Source organism: Phalacrocorax carbo, chromosome 4, assembly GCF_963921805.1.
Source record: "Phalacrocorax carbo chromosome 4, bPhaCar2.1, whole genome shotgun sequence".
NCBI classification, from domain to species: Eukaryota; Metazoa; Chordata; class Aves; order Suliformes; family Phalacrocoracidae; genus Phalacrocorax; species Phalacrocorax carbo.
The window spans coordinates 58,403,008-58,423,877 of NC_087516.1; the positions used below are offsets into that span (position 1 = coordinate 58,403,008).

The window sequence follows — 20,870 nt, forward strand, 5'->3', positions numbered from 1 at the left end:
ACCTTGCGCTGTTACTCGTGACACTGCCTGCACACATCTTTATTTCTCACCAGTTCAGGTTTACTTTTCACCTTCAGTATTACAGAAAGGTGAGAGTGGTGATTTTCAGCTTTATTTCTTTGGATCCCAGGATGCCTGTGAACTTCCCTAAGCAATAGTTCCGAGTTCTGGTTAATACGCAGCTTCTCCAGAGCAAGGAAAGGCTTTAAGGTTTGCAGCAAACCTTCTTCCTTCCTCACTTTTGTGGATGCCCATAGCCTGTGCTGCCTGTTTAGAAAAGATGACTGAATGGACTCGTCTTTGAAGGGAAAAGACATATTAAGAATAGGAAGAGCAAGGCGGGATTTTTACTGCATGCTGTGGGAAAGCTGAACACGTAGCAAAGGCCCTGATTTTTGTGTGAAAGTGAATATTGACTGACACGACCTCCACTATCTCTCGGGCTACAGATTGGCACAACGCAGCACACGCTTCTTCCAACCCAGACAGACTAGAACAATTTTTTTGCACCAACACTAAGAACTTTATAACTCTGCAAAATCGGCACCAATGGTTGGATTAATATTTTAATAATTACACACTTTTTACATTATGAAAATAAATCATAAATAGTGTAAAAATAATTCTGAAGATCAACTTCTCACAAGCAAGAAACAAAACCCGAAGTACAAAACTGAAAGAAAACAAAACAGTATTCAACTGAAAAACAAGGAGAAATTTTAATAATAAAAACAAAAGCATGCTGTTTGATCGGGTTCAATTAAGTCAGGACCAGAGGCCACAAGAAAGTGGTAATTAATAACAAATTAAAATGGGTGATTAACACCTTGCAATTCTTTACACTACTCGGCAAAAAAGGTCTCGTGACATATTTACAGTGCTAAGACACTCAAAATATTCCTAGTATTGATAATATGATACCGACCCATGTGTTTTTCCCCCCAAGCATTGTAGTCCTTGCCAAATTACTTTTCTTTGTATTTTTAGCTCTTCTACTGCATTTATGAGACCATTTGCAATACAAAAATAACGGCACATATAGATGAACTTAAAAAAGTAAAAAATACAAATAAAAATATATAATATTTTCCAAAGGAAAAAGTCAGATACATACATCTTAGTAACATTTTTAAAGTTGTGTGATATTTTCCCAAACATGTACAATAATATAAGAATATCCACATATATGTTAACAATATGTAAAACATTCTTCCACCAACCCAACTCTTCATAATACTTCAGAGAAGTGTGCAAGTACCAATGGTATCTGGGAAATTCATACAATTTCTTTTTTAAATAGAAACAAGTAAAACACTAACGGTCCCAGGTTAAGTTAAGGCCCCCTGTTTTCCAAAGAAAATTCAATTTCCAAGCAGCATTGACAATTGGATGCATTTTAAAACAAAATGAAACAAAAACAACACTCCAAATCCTTTTTTCAAATACAAACTCCACTTGTGCTGCGGAGTACCTTTTTCAAATTCTGTCAGAAATGATGGTGGCAGGCACTTGTTTCTAACATTTAACGAATCCAACCACCATGTAAAATACTTCAATAACAGAGGGTGCAAGAAAACCTTCATTTGTACATTACGGCAACATTTGGATCCATAAAAGCAAGTTGCAGAAAGAAAAAAAAAATAATCAGGAGTTAGTTTTAATTCTGTTCACTGAAATAGAATAATTTTTTTGCAATGGCTAATACTGAGACTTTCTTTTGGGTACTTTATTTGCAGATATTAGTGTTTGTGTGACTCTAGTGTGAAAATTTAAGTCTCTCATTAGGTAAAATACCGAGATTTTAAAATGTAATTCAAGAGGGTCAAGCAGCAGAGATCAGGAAATCTAAAAGGAAAGGTCAACTTCTGCACGTCTTGAACATCTCCATCACATTCAATAGACTGGGAGTATCTCTGCAGTTTTTACTCACTGAAGTGGTCCTGATTTACACAAAACCCCACCGATGAAGTTGATAATATTCCCCTTGTTACTAAGCACGACGCCTGGGTCCTTCCTGCTGCACGTCTCAAAGCGCTTTGCAAGGGAAGGACGCATCACTCTCCCCGTTTCATGGCTGGGGAAAGGGAGGCACGGCCAGTGAAGAGCCTTGCATGGCTGAGCCCAGGGTTACAATCCTGCTTCTGTGGTCGTCAGTGGGACAACCCTCTCCAAACCCCAACAGGATCCAGGATCTGAACCACATCTGATGCGCCTCCCAGCCTTACGCAGCACCACCCTCCCACAAGGACCAAAGGTCTGCTCGTCTCGTTTGGGGCTGCATCGCCTCTTCTGCTGGCGTAACTGATGCTCACGTGCACTCTTCCATGAGTGTAACACTCAGTGGAGCCAATGCTAACTTCCCTCACTGTACATCAATCTTAAGAATTATCCCTTTTTAAACTCTATACTTTACACATGTGCAGGTGTATGGATTTGATCATTCTGAAACTCATTCATACCTCTTATAAGGTAGACTAAAAGAATATATAAAAACAGCTGGATGAAGAGTGTCATTCTGCCTTGCTACACTATCAGAACATGACATCAAAATCAGCAATAAATAAAAATATAAATCAAAAAAATACATTGTACCATTGTTCCATGAATTAACGTTTCATGCTTTACCTCAGGGAAAAATAAAAAGGTGTCCAAAGCGTCCTGAAAGAAAGATTCCCCATAGCTAATCTATGAATATGAAGACAAGGACCATGTATGTCAGACATATTCCATACAGTGCTTAAAAGACTTGCTGCTTCTGTAGCAGGACTTCTGCACAATGTGGTTATAATACACCAGAGTAACAGATGATTACAAAACTTGGTATGAAACAAATACTGAAAACTCTCAAAGAAACAAGAATTAATCACACCTGAAAAAGCCAGGGGTATAGAAACTGCGTAGGCTAATACCACTACACGTTTCTACAACTGAAAAGACTGGTAGAGGAACTACTGTTCCTGTCACAAACTAAACAAAACAAATCATATCTATTTGGAGGAATGCTACTAAAAGGTACAACAACACACGGGTGGTTAAAACCGTAGCTTTGCCATCAAAAGAAAAAAGATATACAAGCACAAAAAATAGTTGCTTTTTAAACAAAACAGACACGTTGCAAGTCTTCACAGGGTGCTTTTCTTGATGAAATATTAAACCCAATTATTTTTTTTTTCTTGTACTGAACACGGAAATTTGCTAAATACTGTTAGGTTTCATTTCAAGTCAATCTTTGAGGTGCAAATATTAATTTCAAATCTATGTATGTAGTTTAGCCTGTCAGATTAAATTCTTTGCCTGCTGTTCACCCATGGCCATTTAAATGGAATGAACCTTTCATGATATTGAACAAAACAGAAGCTTAAAGAAATTATTTTTTTGGGGGGGAACCCTATTCCTACTTAGCGGCAATTAAATACAGAAACTACCTTACAAGACAGAAAAGAAAGCGAACAAAGGTGCCTAAGTGTTTCTTTAGCAGGGTCTCAGTGTCGGGGAGTTAAAGGAGAATTGAGTTTTGACTAACGTTTAACAATAGTGTCTATTATTACTTCCTGAATGAAGAAATCATGAAGGAAGCTTCTGATAGCTTTACTGATGCATACAGAAATGGATGCTATGAGGGCAGTTTAAAAATATAGATATACAAGTTTTTAAAATATGAAAGTGCTAATGACAGCATGCATTTAATAGCTCTTTATCTTGTTATTTCTTAAATGAGTTGTGTTGGTGGACACTCTCAATATGCAATTGCTAAAACATCTAGCCAGATAATAAACATCCTACTTGATTTTGCATTTGAATACTCTGAGGGACATTTAAAAAATATTTAAGCTTACTGTATGATTGCCAGTATTTGATATTTTATAAAAATGTTCAACTTCTAATCTTCACATCTACACTATACTTAGCCAAATGTGCCAAGTCAGGACATAGGTATAAGAGACTCATTTCTGTTTGGCGGGCAGCTTGCTCCTCAGCCTGTTGGTTTTTGAGATAGTGCTGCTTAAACAAGCAGACTAAAACTGGCAAACTGGAGGGCTTGCACGGTGCTCCTCTTGCCCCCTTTCTGGAAAGTCCCTCATTCACATTACTGCCATAGCACTCTGCTCGTTAACATTTTATATTCAGTCTATGCCATGGGAAGGCTTTTACTATATTATAATCATGATTATTCAAACAGGTTGATACTTGCACCTCTGAAAATTTAAGCAAAGAAAACCATTTTTCCTCGTATCTGTGAACACTTGTTTATTTCTCACTATTGGAAAGATAGAATTGAGCAGTAAATATATATATTCAGTATATATGTGTACCTATATAGTGTTGGAATTTTGTTTTTATTAGTAAGGTACTGCTAGATGGAGGCCACTAAATTAATTTTTAGTTTTAAAAATCTGTGGAAGATTTCCCCCCCCTTGAAAAGCTGTTTTCGTCTCTGATACACCAAAATGACAATAAAAATGTAGCAAAGTGAAAGATCGCATTATAGTGGCATTTCCATTGATCTGAGATTGTGAAGCAATATGGAAAGTGCAACCACAGTAGGTCCCCATCTTCACATGATTTAGAAATGATGGAGCAAGGAAAAATGTGCATTCCAAGAAGGGCAAGGTGCCCACACATGGATGGAGACAGGCTGTCTTCCTCAACTTTAGTTTTGGTCTACATATGAAAGACAACTCTCAGAAAGTAACTAAAAAAGTTTGTGATCGTCCTACTATACACTAGGAACGGAAGTGATATAAAAAGAATTTCCATCTGCCAAATATGGCACCATTTCTCATGAACTGGTTTCTCAAACTAACTACAGTGCACCATATGAAGACTCAAAATCGGAAAAAATGCCTCAGGCAAAAACTACAAATGTGCACAAATTAGGTATTTCTACAATTAAAAAAAAAAAAAAAAGTGGAGAAGCAAAACTTTGCCAGTGTTTCCCTAGAAAGCTAGTAATCTGGACAGAAATAATGGAGAAATATCGACACCTTTAACAGTGTAGTGCGATGACAAGTGTGCAGGGGTAATCACACAGACTTGTTTCTCTCCAATGTTTTTTGAGTAATAACATCTACTAAGGTCACTGTAACAGCAGAAAAAGAACAAGATGAATAAATCAGTCTGTGAAACACAAAAATAAACTCTTTTCATTTTTAGACTTAAAGGCTTCAAAGACTCTGAAATAAAAAACTGTTAATACTGAAACAAGATGAACACATGGCTTGAAGCATTTTCTTCAATGCCATCATCACAAATGTTGAACAGATTATTGAAATGGATCCTTTATGGCAAAAGTTACGGGAAAAGGAAACCAAACTAACCATAGCTTCCAAAATTCTGCAGAGAAGTCCAGCTAGTTTTGTGTAATTTAAACTGAATCACCTGAAAACCACACCACGGTACGTACATCTCTGGTCAGTTCCGTTATCCTCCTCCTCTGGAGGATGTTCCGATTCATCCCCACCTCAAGAATGCTTCTTCCTCCAGCAGTCCCAAAATACAACACGCAGAGCACATGGTCTGTCCATCCTTGAGTAAGGTTGAGAAGCTTCTGGTCTCAGGCGGTGTCTGCCATGAAATGATCCCTGCAGCACCACTGTAACCTTTTCAAACAACCCACAGAGAAGTCTGGTTTCTTCTTCAAACTTCTTTCCTTCTTGATTAAGGACTCGACAGGGCCTATCGTGAATGTCTTCACGACCGTGAGCAGTGCAAGGCAAACTGATGCTGATTAACAGGCAGGACCCCTTTTGATCAAAGGGGCCAGGTGACCCGCAAGGCTGGAAGCCATCCACCTGCAGCTGGAACTCTATTTCCCAAAAATTCAAGGCCTCTTTCTATCCTCCTGTGGTTTATCTCTTTTTAGCAATAAGCCATGGTGTGACTCCCTTGAGATGACAAAAGGAAACAATTCAGAAGCTGGAATCAAAGGTCACCGTGAGCAGCCATTTAGCACGTGACATGATCACACAACAAGCAGGTTTGGCACACAAACTCATGCTTTTAGTCCGTACAAGCAGATATAGTGGCATGAATCAGTGAAGTGTTTAAGATGGACATGGAAGCCAAGTCAGTAAACTCCAACGGCAGCTGGTACAGTACATTTCATAGCAGTTTGCTCTTATTTGGTCACAATTTCTTGTAAACTAGTTCATGGCACTCATTGTCCATGCAGGTCCACAAGCAAAAATATAAAGAATTTACAGAGATAATCAGATTTCTATTATTGATCATTGTATCAAGATCTCTCTCTCATTAGAGAGAGAATCTTTGCTCTTTGCAGGTTTACCCTGCAGTTATACATTATCTAACTGCAGATGTAAGTGGAAAAAAGATGTACACACGGACTATTGCAAACAAGTAGAAGCAGCTACATGTAAACATATCTCAGACTTGTAAAATCGAATTTTCAGTTTTCAACTATAAATACAAAAGGTGGAGCACTATATACACAACTTCATGCTTGTAAGGTTAGATTCATCACTGCAGAGACAAAAAGAGATACAGATTAATGAAATTAGTAAATCAATATTTCAGATTTCTATTCCAAATACACAGACATGGCAGAGTTGCAAATACAGATAGTTATTCCTCAGCATCAGCTATTTTTCAAAGATAAATGCACCCAGGATTTCACTTATGCTTTATGTTTTCTAATGTATTATATGACAGTATCACTCCACCTACATTATTCTGAATGCTATCTTTTTTAATCTAGCACTGTCTAGGTTAAGTCTTTACTAAAATAATGTTGCCAGTTAACATTGGCATGCAATGTAACAACCAGGAGAACGTACTGAAGAACAGAGAGGTAAGGCAAAGAGAAGTGCAGGATGCACTGTTCTTCTAGGTGTCCCAGAAAAATAATATCATAATAGATCAATACAAATATTTGACAAAAATGCCATATCCGTGGGTTTCTATAAAGAATGGGAAGCAGTGATCATGTGCAGAAACCAAAGGATGTGTGGGACTTCATATGAAAGAGAATTCTAATGCCACCTGTTCCTACAGTACTGCCTCGGTGAGTTATTACTTCTACATGTATTACAACCTCACCACACCAACCACTCTCATGGAGAGGTCTTATTTCATGTTGCTGTGTACATCTGTCTAAGAGGCTCTGAAGTATATCCTGATACTGGCTAGTATGATGGTGACAAGCTTTTCTGTGTGCCAAGGATGTACTGCCCCTGAAAAGAAAAAACCTCTGCCCATCCTACCTTTTGCCAACAGCCAGGCATTGGTAATCCATCGGGACCCTGTTCCAGGGGGAGGGAGGAAAAAAAAATAAAAAAAGAGAAGAGCATAGTTATGTTTGATAGGATATATATATTCCATCAATATCTGTTAGAACAGCTGAAGCAGCTCTGACTTTTTATCTAAGTAGCTACCAGTTCCTAACTTATTTCCTCTCTGTTCTCAAGGTGAAAGAAAAGCCACAGGAGAGAAGGTTTAGACTATAAATCCACACGTGCCCCTCTCTGCCATAAAGATTTGTTTTTTCCCTAAACCATTAGAACATCTTCAGCAGTTTTCTTATTGCTGTTAGAGCTCAGGCTGCATATTATTTTAAATATAATCTGTTATTCACAACAATCTGTAGCTGAATGTACAAGATCAATGAGCAAAAAAATACTATCACTTTTATCTGGAGGGTATTGTGTTTCATGGCCCTTCGTACAAAGTTAACATGATGATAAGATAGCAAGACTCAAATTTGAGCAGGATCTTTTCTGTTCACTTTCATTCTTAGCATTTGAACGAAGCAGCAAAATCTTAAGGCCTGAACATATCTCAGGTGGTAGGTACACTGGAAGAAAACATCAGTGGTGGGAGCAGGGCAGTACCGCAGCACTGATTATTTAATCGCATGGACAATATGGCCGTCTAATTTCTTCTTACGTTAGTGAGAGTCACCCCCTTTCTTTTCTGCCACCACTCTACTTTCGCATATCTCCATGCATCCAGTAAGATCAGAGCCAGCTTTTCATCACAGTCATACTGGTTTTCATGGAACTAATTTCAACTTACATGGCTATACAGGCCTTATCCAGAGTCGCATGCTCAGAATTAGGAGCACGTATCATGTTACTAGACTGTACATGAGCAGAAAAAAAGATGAGGCCTTGACATTTTTTAGAATATAGAATAACAATACTTATTATGTGAATTTACATGTGAAGAGAAGGGTTAATGAGAAGTTTTGAATGTGCTTGCATGTAATCTGATGGGACCGGCTTGCTGCTTAAAGCAAGAAACAGTGCTGTTTGCTTAGCAGCTTTTTCTAGTAACTACCTATGAACAGAATATTTTTCATCCATCAGCGATGGTTAATGAAACTCCAGATATAAATGATAATACAGAGACAGAGAAACATTTTTAAATTACAAATGCATGCTTGATTATCCCCAACAAAATATGAGATATGGTTACCATTAATTGGAAGCAAACAAAATGGGCTATGGAATAATCTTAATGGACTACATATTTAAGATTAAAATCCATTGAATTCAAATAAGAAGTGCTATAGTTGAAATAAAAGCTACTTAATTTAACATTCACCTTAGAGAACCGTGCTTAACCACCAAACGATATCAGAACATGCAGATCAAATTTTACTGCGAACAGTTAAAAAGAAAATCTTCCTTGTATCTTTAGGAAATGTGTACGTACTGCTCTTTTTTCTTTTTTTTTTTAAATGGAAAAGAATTTAAACTTACTTTGCCGTTAAATAAAAATCACTGTTGCCAGATTGGTACAAGGGAGAGGGTGAACAAGTAACATTTTAGTATAGGTGGGAACTTGAATTCATGCTAACATAGGGTGGGGAGTGTCGTGTGTATTTCAGGAAGGTAAGTTCCAAGGGTAAGACCATTAAATTGAGGACGTTAAATAACAAAGACAGTGAGGGTTTGGGCTGCAGACTGTTATCTTCTTACAAACCTCAGGTCAGCTTTTCATTTCCAGATCTGTTTGAATATTATTTTATGAACAGGCCAGACACCAAAAATATTACTTGTGTAAGGTCTGGGAGATCAGGTTCCAGCTTGGCTTACTGGAAACCCATGACTTGATTTTAGAAATAATATTTACATTGTTCTGTACATGACTCTCATTTGGGCCAAATCCTCAAAACATGCACCTAAGACTGCATAGATTTGAAAGGACGTCCAGGGTGCAGAGTAGCTCTGGGACAGGCTAGGGTGAAGAACTGAGCCAGTGCAGAGAGAAGTCATCAGACTTGATTAGAAGTGGACATTGTGCTGGATTTCTAGAAAGACTTGCGTTCAGGGTGAGTAAGGCAATAGGTATTTTGTGAGGAAAATAACAAACCAGTGATTCTGAGGGAGAATGTAGGAAGGACACAAACTTATAAATTGCCATGTCACGTGGGAGCAAAGGGCTGAGTGTTAGGTTTAAGGTGTCAACGAAAAGGTGTGTTCTCTCACTGCGGTTATGATCACTGAAGCAGCTGGCTTGTTCATGCACATGCATGTGTTACATGAATAATGTAACGTCAGCTCAGAAAAACATTACTTTACATTGAGAATGGCTGACCACAAACAAAGGAACCACATGCAGGGTTGGTAGGAAAGAGAAATACTGTACCAATTGGCAAGGGGCATCCAGCCCATCCAGGCCAGGCTGGCCTGGCTCCCCTTTTTCCCCCTTAATTCCACGGAATCCCTGTTTGTAAAGATTAACTTGCAATGTTACTGTCAAGGAAATGCCTTCAGTATCGACTTAGCTGGAGTGAACAAATAACAACAGAGAGGCAAGAGGAGCAAGCTGACTGCCATGGTGTGATTTCAACCTGTGGGGCACTGACTCTGGCACATCCCAAATTTGGTTCGTTTCCAATATGTTTGGCAGAAAATAATGAAACGAACCACCAACAAACCCCACAAATTTAGCTTGAAGTTATTAAGTCTGGTGCTTTAAACCAAATTAGGATGTTGACAAACAAAGTCTGCTCCAGAGTTTGCCAGAACTTGAGATAAGGCTGCATTAACAAAGGGCAACAGGTGACACAGTAGCTCGTGCTTGTTCCTCTCCCCTCGTTTCTTATTCCATCAGTCTACAGCAGGACTATCAATTTTCCAATACACAAGTGACACGTACCAATGGGCAAGGTGCATCTAATCCAGGAGCACCCTGTTCTCCTTTCTCCCCTTTAGGCCCCTTTTTGCCTTTCTTTCCCTTTTCCCCCTGTGGATACAATGGTTTGGATAAAACAAGTTTCATTCTTTTGGAAAAAAAATAAAGAAAGATTGGTTTAAAAGTTTGTTCTTTTCTTTATAAGCCAATGGAGAGCTGAAAGGACACTTACCACTGTGTTCTGGTTTGGATGGTGCATTATGTGGAAAAATAAATTATATGATCACAAGCGAGAACTACAATCAGTCGGTATTAGTTTCTGTTGATATTTCATATCGGTAGTATGAATGTTTTGAATCCTAGAACAGGGCTTGAAATCATTGATTTCTTGAGACAGAGGCAAATCTGCAAATCCCCCCAATCCGCAGTCCAAAATAAGAGGCCTCCTATTTGTTCCAAGTGATAGTACTGAAGTGCACGTGCACACTAAGCTGAATTTGTCAGCTTCCCTAGAAGATACTTCACTGGTCGGAAGCAACTTTGCGAGAGCAGAGTACATCAGCATAGTCTCTCTAAGAAAGACCCGTGGCACGGATGCTTCACAGGCATGGCTGGTCTCTGCCTAAATTCTAAAAATTCCAAGGTGTTATGTGTCAAGGGCGAACATGGCCTGGAGCATCCTTTGCTGAACTGACCTTTTGCGCTCTGGTAGGAGCTTGGGACAAACCCTGTTCTCAGTGGTGTCCACAGAAACCCACAGACGTCACTGAGGGTGCACTCCTGTCACTCCAAATGCGACCATTTCAAACCCTGTTACAGGAATCAAAACATTCGTACTGCTTGATGGAGAGGTACTATGACACTTCCAGTAATTTCATAATCACTTGGTATCACAGAGTAATCAGAAGCGATAATTAGATTATTTTTAAAAATATTTCAACATTTAAATGTTTTCTCTACTGCAGGCAATGTTTCATCTACTTATTTTACCAAAAATTCAGTCCTTGGATTTCACACTGAGTTTTCTTTTTAAATGTAAAACTACCAATGCTTTAATTGCTCATGGAAATGAGTTGACTCCCCTCAACAAAGCTACCTGCAAAGATGACCTCACCTTCAAGCAGTATAAGATGTTTAGAGAGTTCATTTTAAAATTTATTTCACACCAGTTGATCACAATGGTAAATGAGTTTCAGGTTTGCTCTCAATTTCACAAAAATCAAAAAAGGTTCTGTTAAAAAAAATGAAACAAATTGGACTAGGATTGTAAAAAATGGGGCAGGGAGGATGAGTAAATCAGGATTATCACAAAGAAATGGGAAAAATAGTCATAGGAAAATTAGTATGACATTGGAGAACCAGCAAGCGAGGTTGTGGCTGTTGGGAGGATTTAATTTGTGAGGAAAAGGGTAAAAAAGACAGAGGAATCGTAAGGAATGAAGGTAGAAGGAGAAGGAAGGAATGCCCCTTTGGAAAGACAGACGGATTTTGGTGAAGCATAGTAAATAGACATTTAACTAGTTCCACACCAGTACAGAAAGACTTAATCCATTAACAAAAGAGAAAAAACGCTTTTACAAAATTAAAAAAAATAATTAGCTATATCATATTTCAAACACGAAGGGAAGCATATTATTCATTTAATATCATAGCATACTTGATACACTGAAATTAAAAAATCTTTTCCATAAACAAACATACTGCATTCATGACACAATAGGATCAAAGTTTCTTGTCCATTTTTTCTGTGTGCCAAAAAGTTGCAGGATAATATTTAGGAAAACAGCAACCCAAACATTACCCTTCTTTACCAAGTTATAAGACTGTGATGTAAAAAAATCCCCACGCATCAGGAACTGTAAACTGGCTAAGATTTCATCTTAAACCTACAAACATGACAGCATAGCACAGAAGCCCAACAATTTCAGGGTCAAATTTCATGGTATTTGTGCTTGATGTAACACCAATATACCTGCTGTGAGTGTATGCAAGTGCGGAGCATGGACATACTCCAAAAATTATTTTGAAAATGGACAGTACAGTTTGGTTTCTGACTCTTTATATCTTTAGTACAGGCATTTCTGTAACTTGTGTTACAAGTCAGCAGATAACTATTTAAACTTTCAGTTTCGCAGGGCAAACCTATGATCTTAATGAAACCAATGCAGCTGTTATCTATGTAGAGAATAGACTGGATTTCCTGAGTACTTTACTAATTTTTCCATGGACTGAGTTCTTGTCTCTTAATCTTCACCTCCTTACCCTGGACTACAGAGATTCACAGGAGATATGGAGAATCTACATCTGATGAAGATTAAAAAAAAAATTCCTTCCTGCCCTTCCTCAGTGCCTGGAGGAACACAGATTTGTGGCACTTCTGTAACACCGTTACGGCTGGAACAATCTCCAGTCCCCACATGCACAGATTTTCATCAATGCAGAATGTGGGAGGGGGAAAGGATGATGCCTTTCCAGCCACTGCTGTGATACATCGCACTCCTCTGTCAATATTTATAACAAGAGACACAACTGCACATTTGGGATCAGGGCCCCCTCTCCTCCCTCTCCCCACAACACAATCTCTACTTTTTTGTTAAAGGTTATTCCTTTTTAAAAGGATTTTTTTCTTCCTATTCATACAACCTGAAAATACAAAAATCAATTGTACAAACATTTTTTTTGTGCTGAGTGCTCCTGGACTATAATTTTGTGAGTAATTACAGCTAGAACACTTTAAAAAATTATTTTTACAGCCAAGTTAAGCAGACATTATAATGTAAACACTGACTTGCTTTCACTGTAGCAGAACTACTGACAGGCTAAAATAAAAATAATCAGTTTAGGACTCATCTCAAACTGAAGAAGTAAAGGTTTATTCCCTGCCTATCATAGGATGTTTATGAAAAAAAAGAATGTCACTGGTTCTCAGTAGAATGTTAGTAATGATACGGTTTCTTGCCATGCAATCTGAATGACGCTTCTTAACTAGAAACTCACTAATCTCAACTTGTGTGATGTCAGTCTAACAGCCAATACTGTAAGGAGTATTTAAAAACCAAGAAATATGAGCTAGACCCTCAACTTGTAAGCTGGTTTATCTCTGTTGAAATAGGTGCTGTAACACCTATTTGGTCATATTTAATTAGTAATCTGCATAAAGATAACCATCAGAAAGGAGAAAATTTGTTACAATGAAAGCTTCTACCAATTGCGTTACTTTGTGTCTTTTGAGAGTCAGCCTTCCATTGGGAAAAGGAACTATTGATGCAGCCAAGGCAATTTTGGTGAAACCAGTTTACTTGCAAGATACAAGTATTCCCTCATTTCTGGAAAAAATGTGTCAAAACTGTGTAACAGATGTCTCTTTCAAAGACGTCTCAGCTATATCTTCCCCGGTTTTTCACCAAGAAAGACCTTCCTTTACCTTCTAATTTTCTTTGAATATTCTGAGAATTTTTAAGGCAGAGATTCCATCTCCATTTTCACTCTACAGACTTCCTGGCAATCCTCGTAATCTGAAAGTCCATAAGACAACACGGTTTCTGAAATATCTGTCAGACTTGCTAAGTATTGTATCCCATGCATTCTCCCCAAGAAACAGATTTTACCTTTTCCTGAAGTTTTAGAGGGACGGAGGACTAGATTTCCTGGGAGATGTGTCCTGCAGCCCAAGAGAACAAGGCTACGCAGGCAGCCTGAATAGCAACTGAACTCAATAAAGGACCTAGCCGTGCCTTGGGGCCACACACAAATCCCGCACACAATTCCCTCACCCTCTCGCAACTGGAGGCCCTGTGTTTGAGCTATTTAGTCAGCCTCTGGGAATAATGAACTAATGCCCAAAAGCAGCATGCTGTACTCTAGGACATCAAAATATTTTTACATTCTGAGTGCAAGAATCTCAGCTGTTCCATATTCATGTACCATATTTATATAAGACAACTGTTTTACCAGCTTTCCAGCTTTTCTTCCAGAGATCTTCTGAGGCTCTGATGGCTGTATTTTGTCTGCCTATCTCTAACTGCACAAGGAAACACAGACTCAGAAGGTCTGGTTGGAAGGGACTTCTGAAGGCTGCCTAGTCTAACCTTCCATCCTAAGCAGGATGATTCCTGACCCTAAATCAGGTCAGACCAGACCGGGTCCTTCGGTCCTCCATGGGCAGTGGTTCAGCCACCGCTCTGGGTAAACTGTCCCCATGCTGTGCTGCCCTCCTAGTGAGCAATGTTTTCCTAATAGCCACTCTGAACCTCCCAGGAGCAGCTTGTGGTCCTGTGTTTTCCCATTTGCCATTACCCAGAAGAGTTTTGCTCCATCATCTTTGTATCTCCCCTTCAAGTAGTTTGGCCTCCTCTTTGTCAGACTAAGCCAGTCCACCTCCTTCAACGTCTTCTATTGGTTGTGTGTGCCCCAGGCCCCTGCCAGCTTGGTAGCCTTCTCCCTCTCCCAGTTTCTCAAGTTTTCCTTGAACTGTGAGGCTCAAAATACCATCTGTGGTATTCAAGCAACCTCACCAGGATTCATTAGAGAGGGGTAATAACCTACTTTAAACTTCTGGACACAATCCTTCTAATGATTTCCAATATGAAAACATACTGCTAAGCTCATTCAATTTGGCACCTACTGTAACTCCCACTTAGCAGAGGCTGGCCATTTTGCCAGTCTTCTATCAGAGCTGGCAGTTACCAGTTACATATTTCTACTCTCAAAAAGAAAGGCTGTTCACTTGTGACAGACAAACCTGTTGTCTTAGATGGAAAGCAAGAGCTCACCATTATTGTGATTACTCTGTCAGGTCAGACACGGCCTTTATAATATTCATAGAACACCTGCTTAAGCAACAGTTGTTCTGCAAAATTGGTACCTTACCAGTCAAATCTGAGCTCAAAATAGGCGATATAACAAGGGACAGAAGGGAAAGATACCTGGGGGTCCTGGTGGACAGGAAGCTCAACATGAGCGAACAGTGTGCTGCTGCGGCCGAGAAGGCCAACAGGATGCTGGGTTGCATCAAAAAGGGCATCACCAGCAGAGATAAAGAAGTCATCATCCCGCTCTACTCAGTGCTTGTCAGGCCACACCTGGAGTACTGTGTGCAGTTCTGGTCCTCACTATACAAAAAGGATGTGGACAGGCTGGAGGGGGTCCAGAGAAGGGGCACCAAGATGATCAAAGGACTGGGAAGCTGCCATACGAGGATAGGCTGGGAGAGATGGGTTTGTTCAGCCTTGAGAAAAGGAGGCTCAGAGGGGATCTCATCACCATGTACCAGTACTTAAGGAGCAGCTACAAAGAAGATGGAGGCTCCCTTTTCACAAGGAGTCACACGGAGAGGACAAGGGGGATGGACACAAGTTGCTCTTGGGGAGATTCCAATTGGACACAAGAGGGAAATTTTTCACAGTGAGAACAGTCACCCATTGGAATAATCTCCCCAGGGAAGTGGTTGACTCGGCCATGTTGGACACCTTCAAGAGTTTTCTGGACAGGGTGCTGGGCCATCTTGTCTAGACTGTGCTCTTCCTAGAAAGGTTGGACTAGATGATCTCTGAGGTCACTTCCAACCTGGGATTCTCCAATTTCGTGGTACCCTTATCAATGCATTCTTAGGAAGTGTTTTGCCTGACAGTATTAAAGAAAGGGAATGAACTCAAACAGCCATGGTGACTTTTTAACCCTGCTTCTTGTTTGAGATACCATGATGAGAAATGAGCCTAGTATAACCCTGTATGTGTCACCGAGGCAAAAACAGTTGTCTGAACTAGAAATATCACCTGCTTTATATATGGACTTTTATACTAAGTGTCTTGGCGTGAGTGCTAATTCAGGAATTTTAGCAGCTGGGCTCTGTGTTGGTTATAAACAGGGGAGATTTGGTCATGAGCTTTCTCTGCACACATTTAGTCCTAAATCGGTTTTAAATAAACATATTTCCAAGTCACTGTGTCTGGAGAGTGAAAATGAAGTTAGGCAGTTTCTGTTAACATCACTGTCTAGTTGGTTTACCAGAATGGTAGCATATATGGTTTAATTTCAATCCACAAGTATCACTAAATACTTAATTGTAAATAAGACATTGCTGAAAAAAAAAATTTAAACAGTACCTCTCCTTATCCATTTGGTCTGGGACAGGTAGTTTGTACAGGTACACTAGGATCAACAGTTATACTGTGAATACTGCCAAGGCACAGAGCTGGGGTCTTCAGTATAAAATTACTACCACAATGACATGTTTCAGTCATTAAAAATTTCAAGCTGACAAGGATTTTCAACAAGCATAGGATGGGTTGGAGAAAATGAGCCTAAAAACAAGCTGTGCTTTGGGACATCCTGATATTACTAGCTCTGACCATAAATTTTCATGGTTTTTCATTATTTTGCTTAGAATGTATCTGTGACCTGCCTTTTGGCACACAGTGAAAACAAAGAGATGTTTTAGTGGGACAATTTCTAGCATAACAACAGAACTGACTAGCCTGAGGAATCAAGCAACAGTTAATAACACTGTGGTCACCTTTTCTCCCTTTTCTCCTATATCACCCTTTTCTCCTCGAGGACCAGGGAAACCCTATAAAAACAAAATGGAAAAAAGGTAGATCGATTTTTATTCACATGCAGGTTAAGCTTTCAAATACTCTTGGACAATATAAGAAACATGATTTCACTACATGCGTTGAATGTATATGTATGTTATGTATGCACACATGCATGCACCCATTAGCATGTGAGTCAAGTAAGTCATAGTGTTTGGTAGAGTCATTTTGCCAGCAATGGAAAGAAATAATATCACACAAAATGGCAGCAGTCCATATGTTCTGGAAAAGACTCCTAATAAGTTAGGGATTTCAGTGTAGGACTAGAGGAAAAGGCTTTCAGTAAGACTTTTTAGCATGCCAAAGAAAAAGCCTGTATTTTGAAATGTATCCCTTACAGGTTATGGAATTATGCTGTTTAATTAGGATAAATTTACTTAACAAGTGTTAGTGACACCTTGTTCTTCTACAACTGAGTCACAACTCTGAATATTTTCTTACCAAGCACAGTTTTCCAGCCTATTGACTTCCAAAGGCCCAACTACTTTTATTACTAAGCGCTATATCTGGTGCGGTCTGTTGATAAGGACTGTATATTACATAATCTTTGTCCTCTTTATCATAGCGAAAGAGCAAATGCAGCATTTAGCACACTCTCTGCATGTACTACTGCATGCACACTAAATGGAAACAAAGTGTTACACTCAGTAAGCTATTTCTTGAAAGATGCTTACCTACCATTAAGAGTGTATTGGTCATACATATTACTTACATCAAGGCCAGGCTCGCCATCTTTGCCCTGCCAAAGAACCATATAGAGTACATTAGCATCTCTAAGCTGTGATACCAACGGCTGCCTTGATGCTGGACTTCTGTGCTCCCTCTTTCCTGTGGTACCCCATGTTGCTAAGGCTGTACACGCAGCATTGCCATTAGTGAAGGACATTTCTGTCAGTGTTTAACATTTCCAGGAACTGATAACTTGACTGTAAAATTTTGTTTGTATGCAGATTCCAGGAGCGAGCTAAAAATACAGGAAAGACTATAATTTTTCATTTTTAGTTCACACGAAGGGAAAAAAAATGGATTTTTTTAAATTTAACTCACAAAAGTGACCCTCGGATAAACACACACTGCAAGCTAATTCAACACTCCATGGAGCCTGAAAACCATCTCTAGTCATTGACTCCTGACCCAATTAAATGGACCCAATTAAACCATGAGCCTGTATTCCAGCTCTAATTAATCAAATAGATTAGACTGGAGAGGGTATGGAAACATTGCAAGTCTCTCGCAAAGGCTGGTTGTGCCTGGCCAAGCACATTTAGATGGCTTTTCTTGTGTCTGACATGCGCGTATGTACACACCTGACCCAGTCATCAGCAAAGTAAACAGAGTAAGTCAACTGATTTTACTGAGCCTATCTTTATTAGGCCAAAGGAAGTTCTCACTCATATTTCAGAAACGAATAATATAATTTAAATGGTTGATTTAAAGCATACCATCTCCACCTATGAATGACCAACAATGAACTTCTCAGATTGCTTCTGAGCACATGGCACAGAAATGAAAACAAAACTGGTCTCTGAAGTGTCAACAACAAAAAAAAACCATAATGGCAAAGTAGACTTGCAGTACAGAAATCCAAGCAACTTATGGACATTAAGAAAATCACAGTTTTCCACTGTTCACCCTGAACTCCTGCCACTCTTGCACGGTCCCCAGACAGCTGATAGCCACAGGCTGCAGGAACAGGAGCAATTACATTCTGGATTTCCTCTCTCTTGCTGTTTCATGTCAGGTCTGTTTTATTACTTTTGCATGACCATGTGCATGGGTAGGAATCTAAGTCTGCGATACAGACCAGTGACCTTGCACTGTCAGGGATTATTATCTATCTGCCTTCTCCAACTAATTGTATTGCTAGGTGAAAAGCAGTCATAAAGCACACAAAGTTGAACCAAGGAGTGATGAAAAGCACCATGTGTACAAACTGCATGCAACTTACAGGCAAGCCGTATGGTCCTCTGGGTCCAGGGTCGCCTACAGTTCCCTTTTCACCCTAAGAAAAGATTACAGAACAAGCCAACAAAGCCATTGTCTATCTTCAATAGAAATGATCTCTACCAAGTGCTTTAGGCTGAAGTTTATGCATTCCTAAATCTTTTGACTGAAAAATATCCAAGCTCATTTATTTTTATCAAATGATTAAGGGGCAAAGAGGTGTGTATTACTTTCTAGGCAAAATGACTTTTTGGGCATATAATATTACAATTGTTTTTAAATCCGTTAGTAACTGAAAACATTTCTCAAGCTGCACTTGCACCAATTTTGGTTTTAAGCTTGTAACAGCTGCAACATGGCACTCAGTAAAAACCCAATGTTGTAATGAAAACTGAGGATATACAGCATCAAGCTCCAGCACAGCAGCTGAGATGCAACAAGGTGACAAGCAAAAATAATGTGTCAATCAAAGCTTGTATTTAAGTAGGCAATGATATTAACAGTGACATTGTGAAGATTATCCTATGCACTGTACTGTGTTGCTAACTGCTCTGCTGGAGTCTAGATTAGTGATGCAAATACTCTGGTTTATTAAATCAAAACTGTATTAATGTGCAAGACAAACAAATACAAAGATTACTCCAGAAATTTGAATTAATTCTGCACTAAAATCCACGGAAAAATTACCAGTTTCCAGAGGGATGCTACCAAAACAATTTTGCAAGCTTAATATAGAGCAAACTTTTTCAAATGAAATGAGATTCCAAGGTGACAAATTTCAGGCTGACGGGAGGAATCATCTTTGCTCTCCAGTCGTTCATCAAGGTTGATATGGAGTTAAACTTCCGGAGTCAGCCAACATTAGTCCACGCAACTGCGAGCACAGTCCTCTGTGAGCTTGTTAGGGAGGCAGGACTGGTAAATATGTGTGGGCAGCCGTCTTGTTTCAGACTCTGGTGCTCTTTCTTCTGAATAAAATCCAGCAGAAAAGCCATACTCTCTTGAGAGAACCAAACTGCTCGAAGTGTTGATGAGGTTAGAAAAGCCCATCCTGACCACCTTCAGTTTTCAAAGCTCCTACTCTGGATTTGTTACGTAGGGTTATTTGGATCCCTTTTTCACCTCCTTTCCTTAACCTAATGTAAGGTTTGTGCAAGACTCGTGGCATACAGATGTGCTGTGTTTCATGCCAGCAATCGCTGCGCTTAAGCTCTTGAGGTAATTCTGTGTACAAAATCCTCTAAAAACCCGGGTTATTTTCTACTCATTATTAATTCATTACTCTATTGTTAAAAGCACAAGAGAGAGATGCAGATGTGTGCCTAATTAATAGTGGTGATCATCCATACAGCCAAGTTCCTTAGCACAGCTCTGAAAATGGGCTGCTAAGTCTCAATCTTATTGACTGGATAATACAAAAAAGCAGGCACCAGAATAAACTGAGTCTGAACCTGTTGTTGAATAATCACAGCAGTAAGTCTGTCAGAGTAACTGACACTTGATCTATTTTAGATACTTCATATTTTTACATAGGTGGACGCTGTCTATACTCACTTTAGTCTGGTGGTGATTAGATGTGTAATGTCTGATCTTTCAGGATTCTGTTAATCTCCAGCCATTTCTGAGCAGCACTTAGGCTTGATGCCCTTGCAGAACAATAGAGGGTACTTGCAGCCCTTGCAGCTTTAAAACTTTCTGCTGAGAGGAAACCAATGTGCTGACCTATGTGTATAACAGCTACAAAACTGTTTAGTCAATACTTGAAATATATCAAGACTAGTTAAGTATCTTTTTTTTAAACCTTCCACAGCAAAGATGACTGTACAAAGTCCTCTCAAGATAGGCTTATAACGTTGCTAAACATATGGTAGACATAAAGATACTGAATGTATCAGTCTAGGAAATAATCTCATCTGTTATGTAAGAATAGAGAAATGTATCTCACAATTTTTTGCCTCCAATACAAAGCACATGCTGAAACGTGTTTAGAATATCAGATGAGGTCCTGAATGTCTATGGATTATATACGATTGATGGACTGTCATAGGCATGCTGCCCTCAGCCATCATGATAAAACATTTCCTTCAGGGAAACAGACAGTCACAAACTTCAAGGTTTTTAAAATCTCTTTGTAAGACAATTCATCAGTGCCCAAAGAACAGAAACCACAGCCTTTGTTTTTGCCTCCTATTTCACTTCAGTCTCCTGAATCATGGGTGAATATGAACTACCTTT

The 20,870-nt window shown here is 39.2% G+C and overlaps 1 protein-coding gene across 4 annotated transcripts in view; it reads right to left on the reverse strand.

The window, feature by feature from the left end:
- Positions 1–559: 559 nt before the first annotated feature.
- Positions 560–20,870, reverse strand: part of COL25A1 (collagen type XXV alpha 1 chain) — a 159,620-nt gene continuing 139,309 nt past the window's right edge. For all 4 annotated transcript variants that reach the window (XM_064450092.1, XM_064450091.1, XM_064450093.1 and 1 more), the window contains 6 exons: positions 18,640–18,693; positions 17,404–17,430; positions 16,613–16,666; positions 10,123–10,209; positions 7,221–7,259; positions 560–6,480 (listed from right to left, as the gene is read on the reverse strand). In XM_064450092.1, coding sequence (XP_064306162.1) covers positions 6,478–6,480; positions 7,221–7,259; positions 10,123–10,209; positions 16,613–16,666; positions 17,404–17,430; positions 18,640–18,693 — 264 coding nt within the window. In that variant the 3' untranslated portion in view covers positions 560–6,477. The remainder of the gene's footprint in view (positions 6,481–7,220; positions 7,260–10,122; positions 10,210–16,612; positions 16,667–17,403; positions 17,431–18,639; positions 18,694–20,870) is intronic.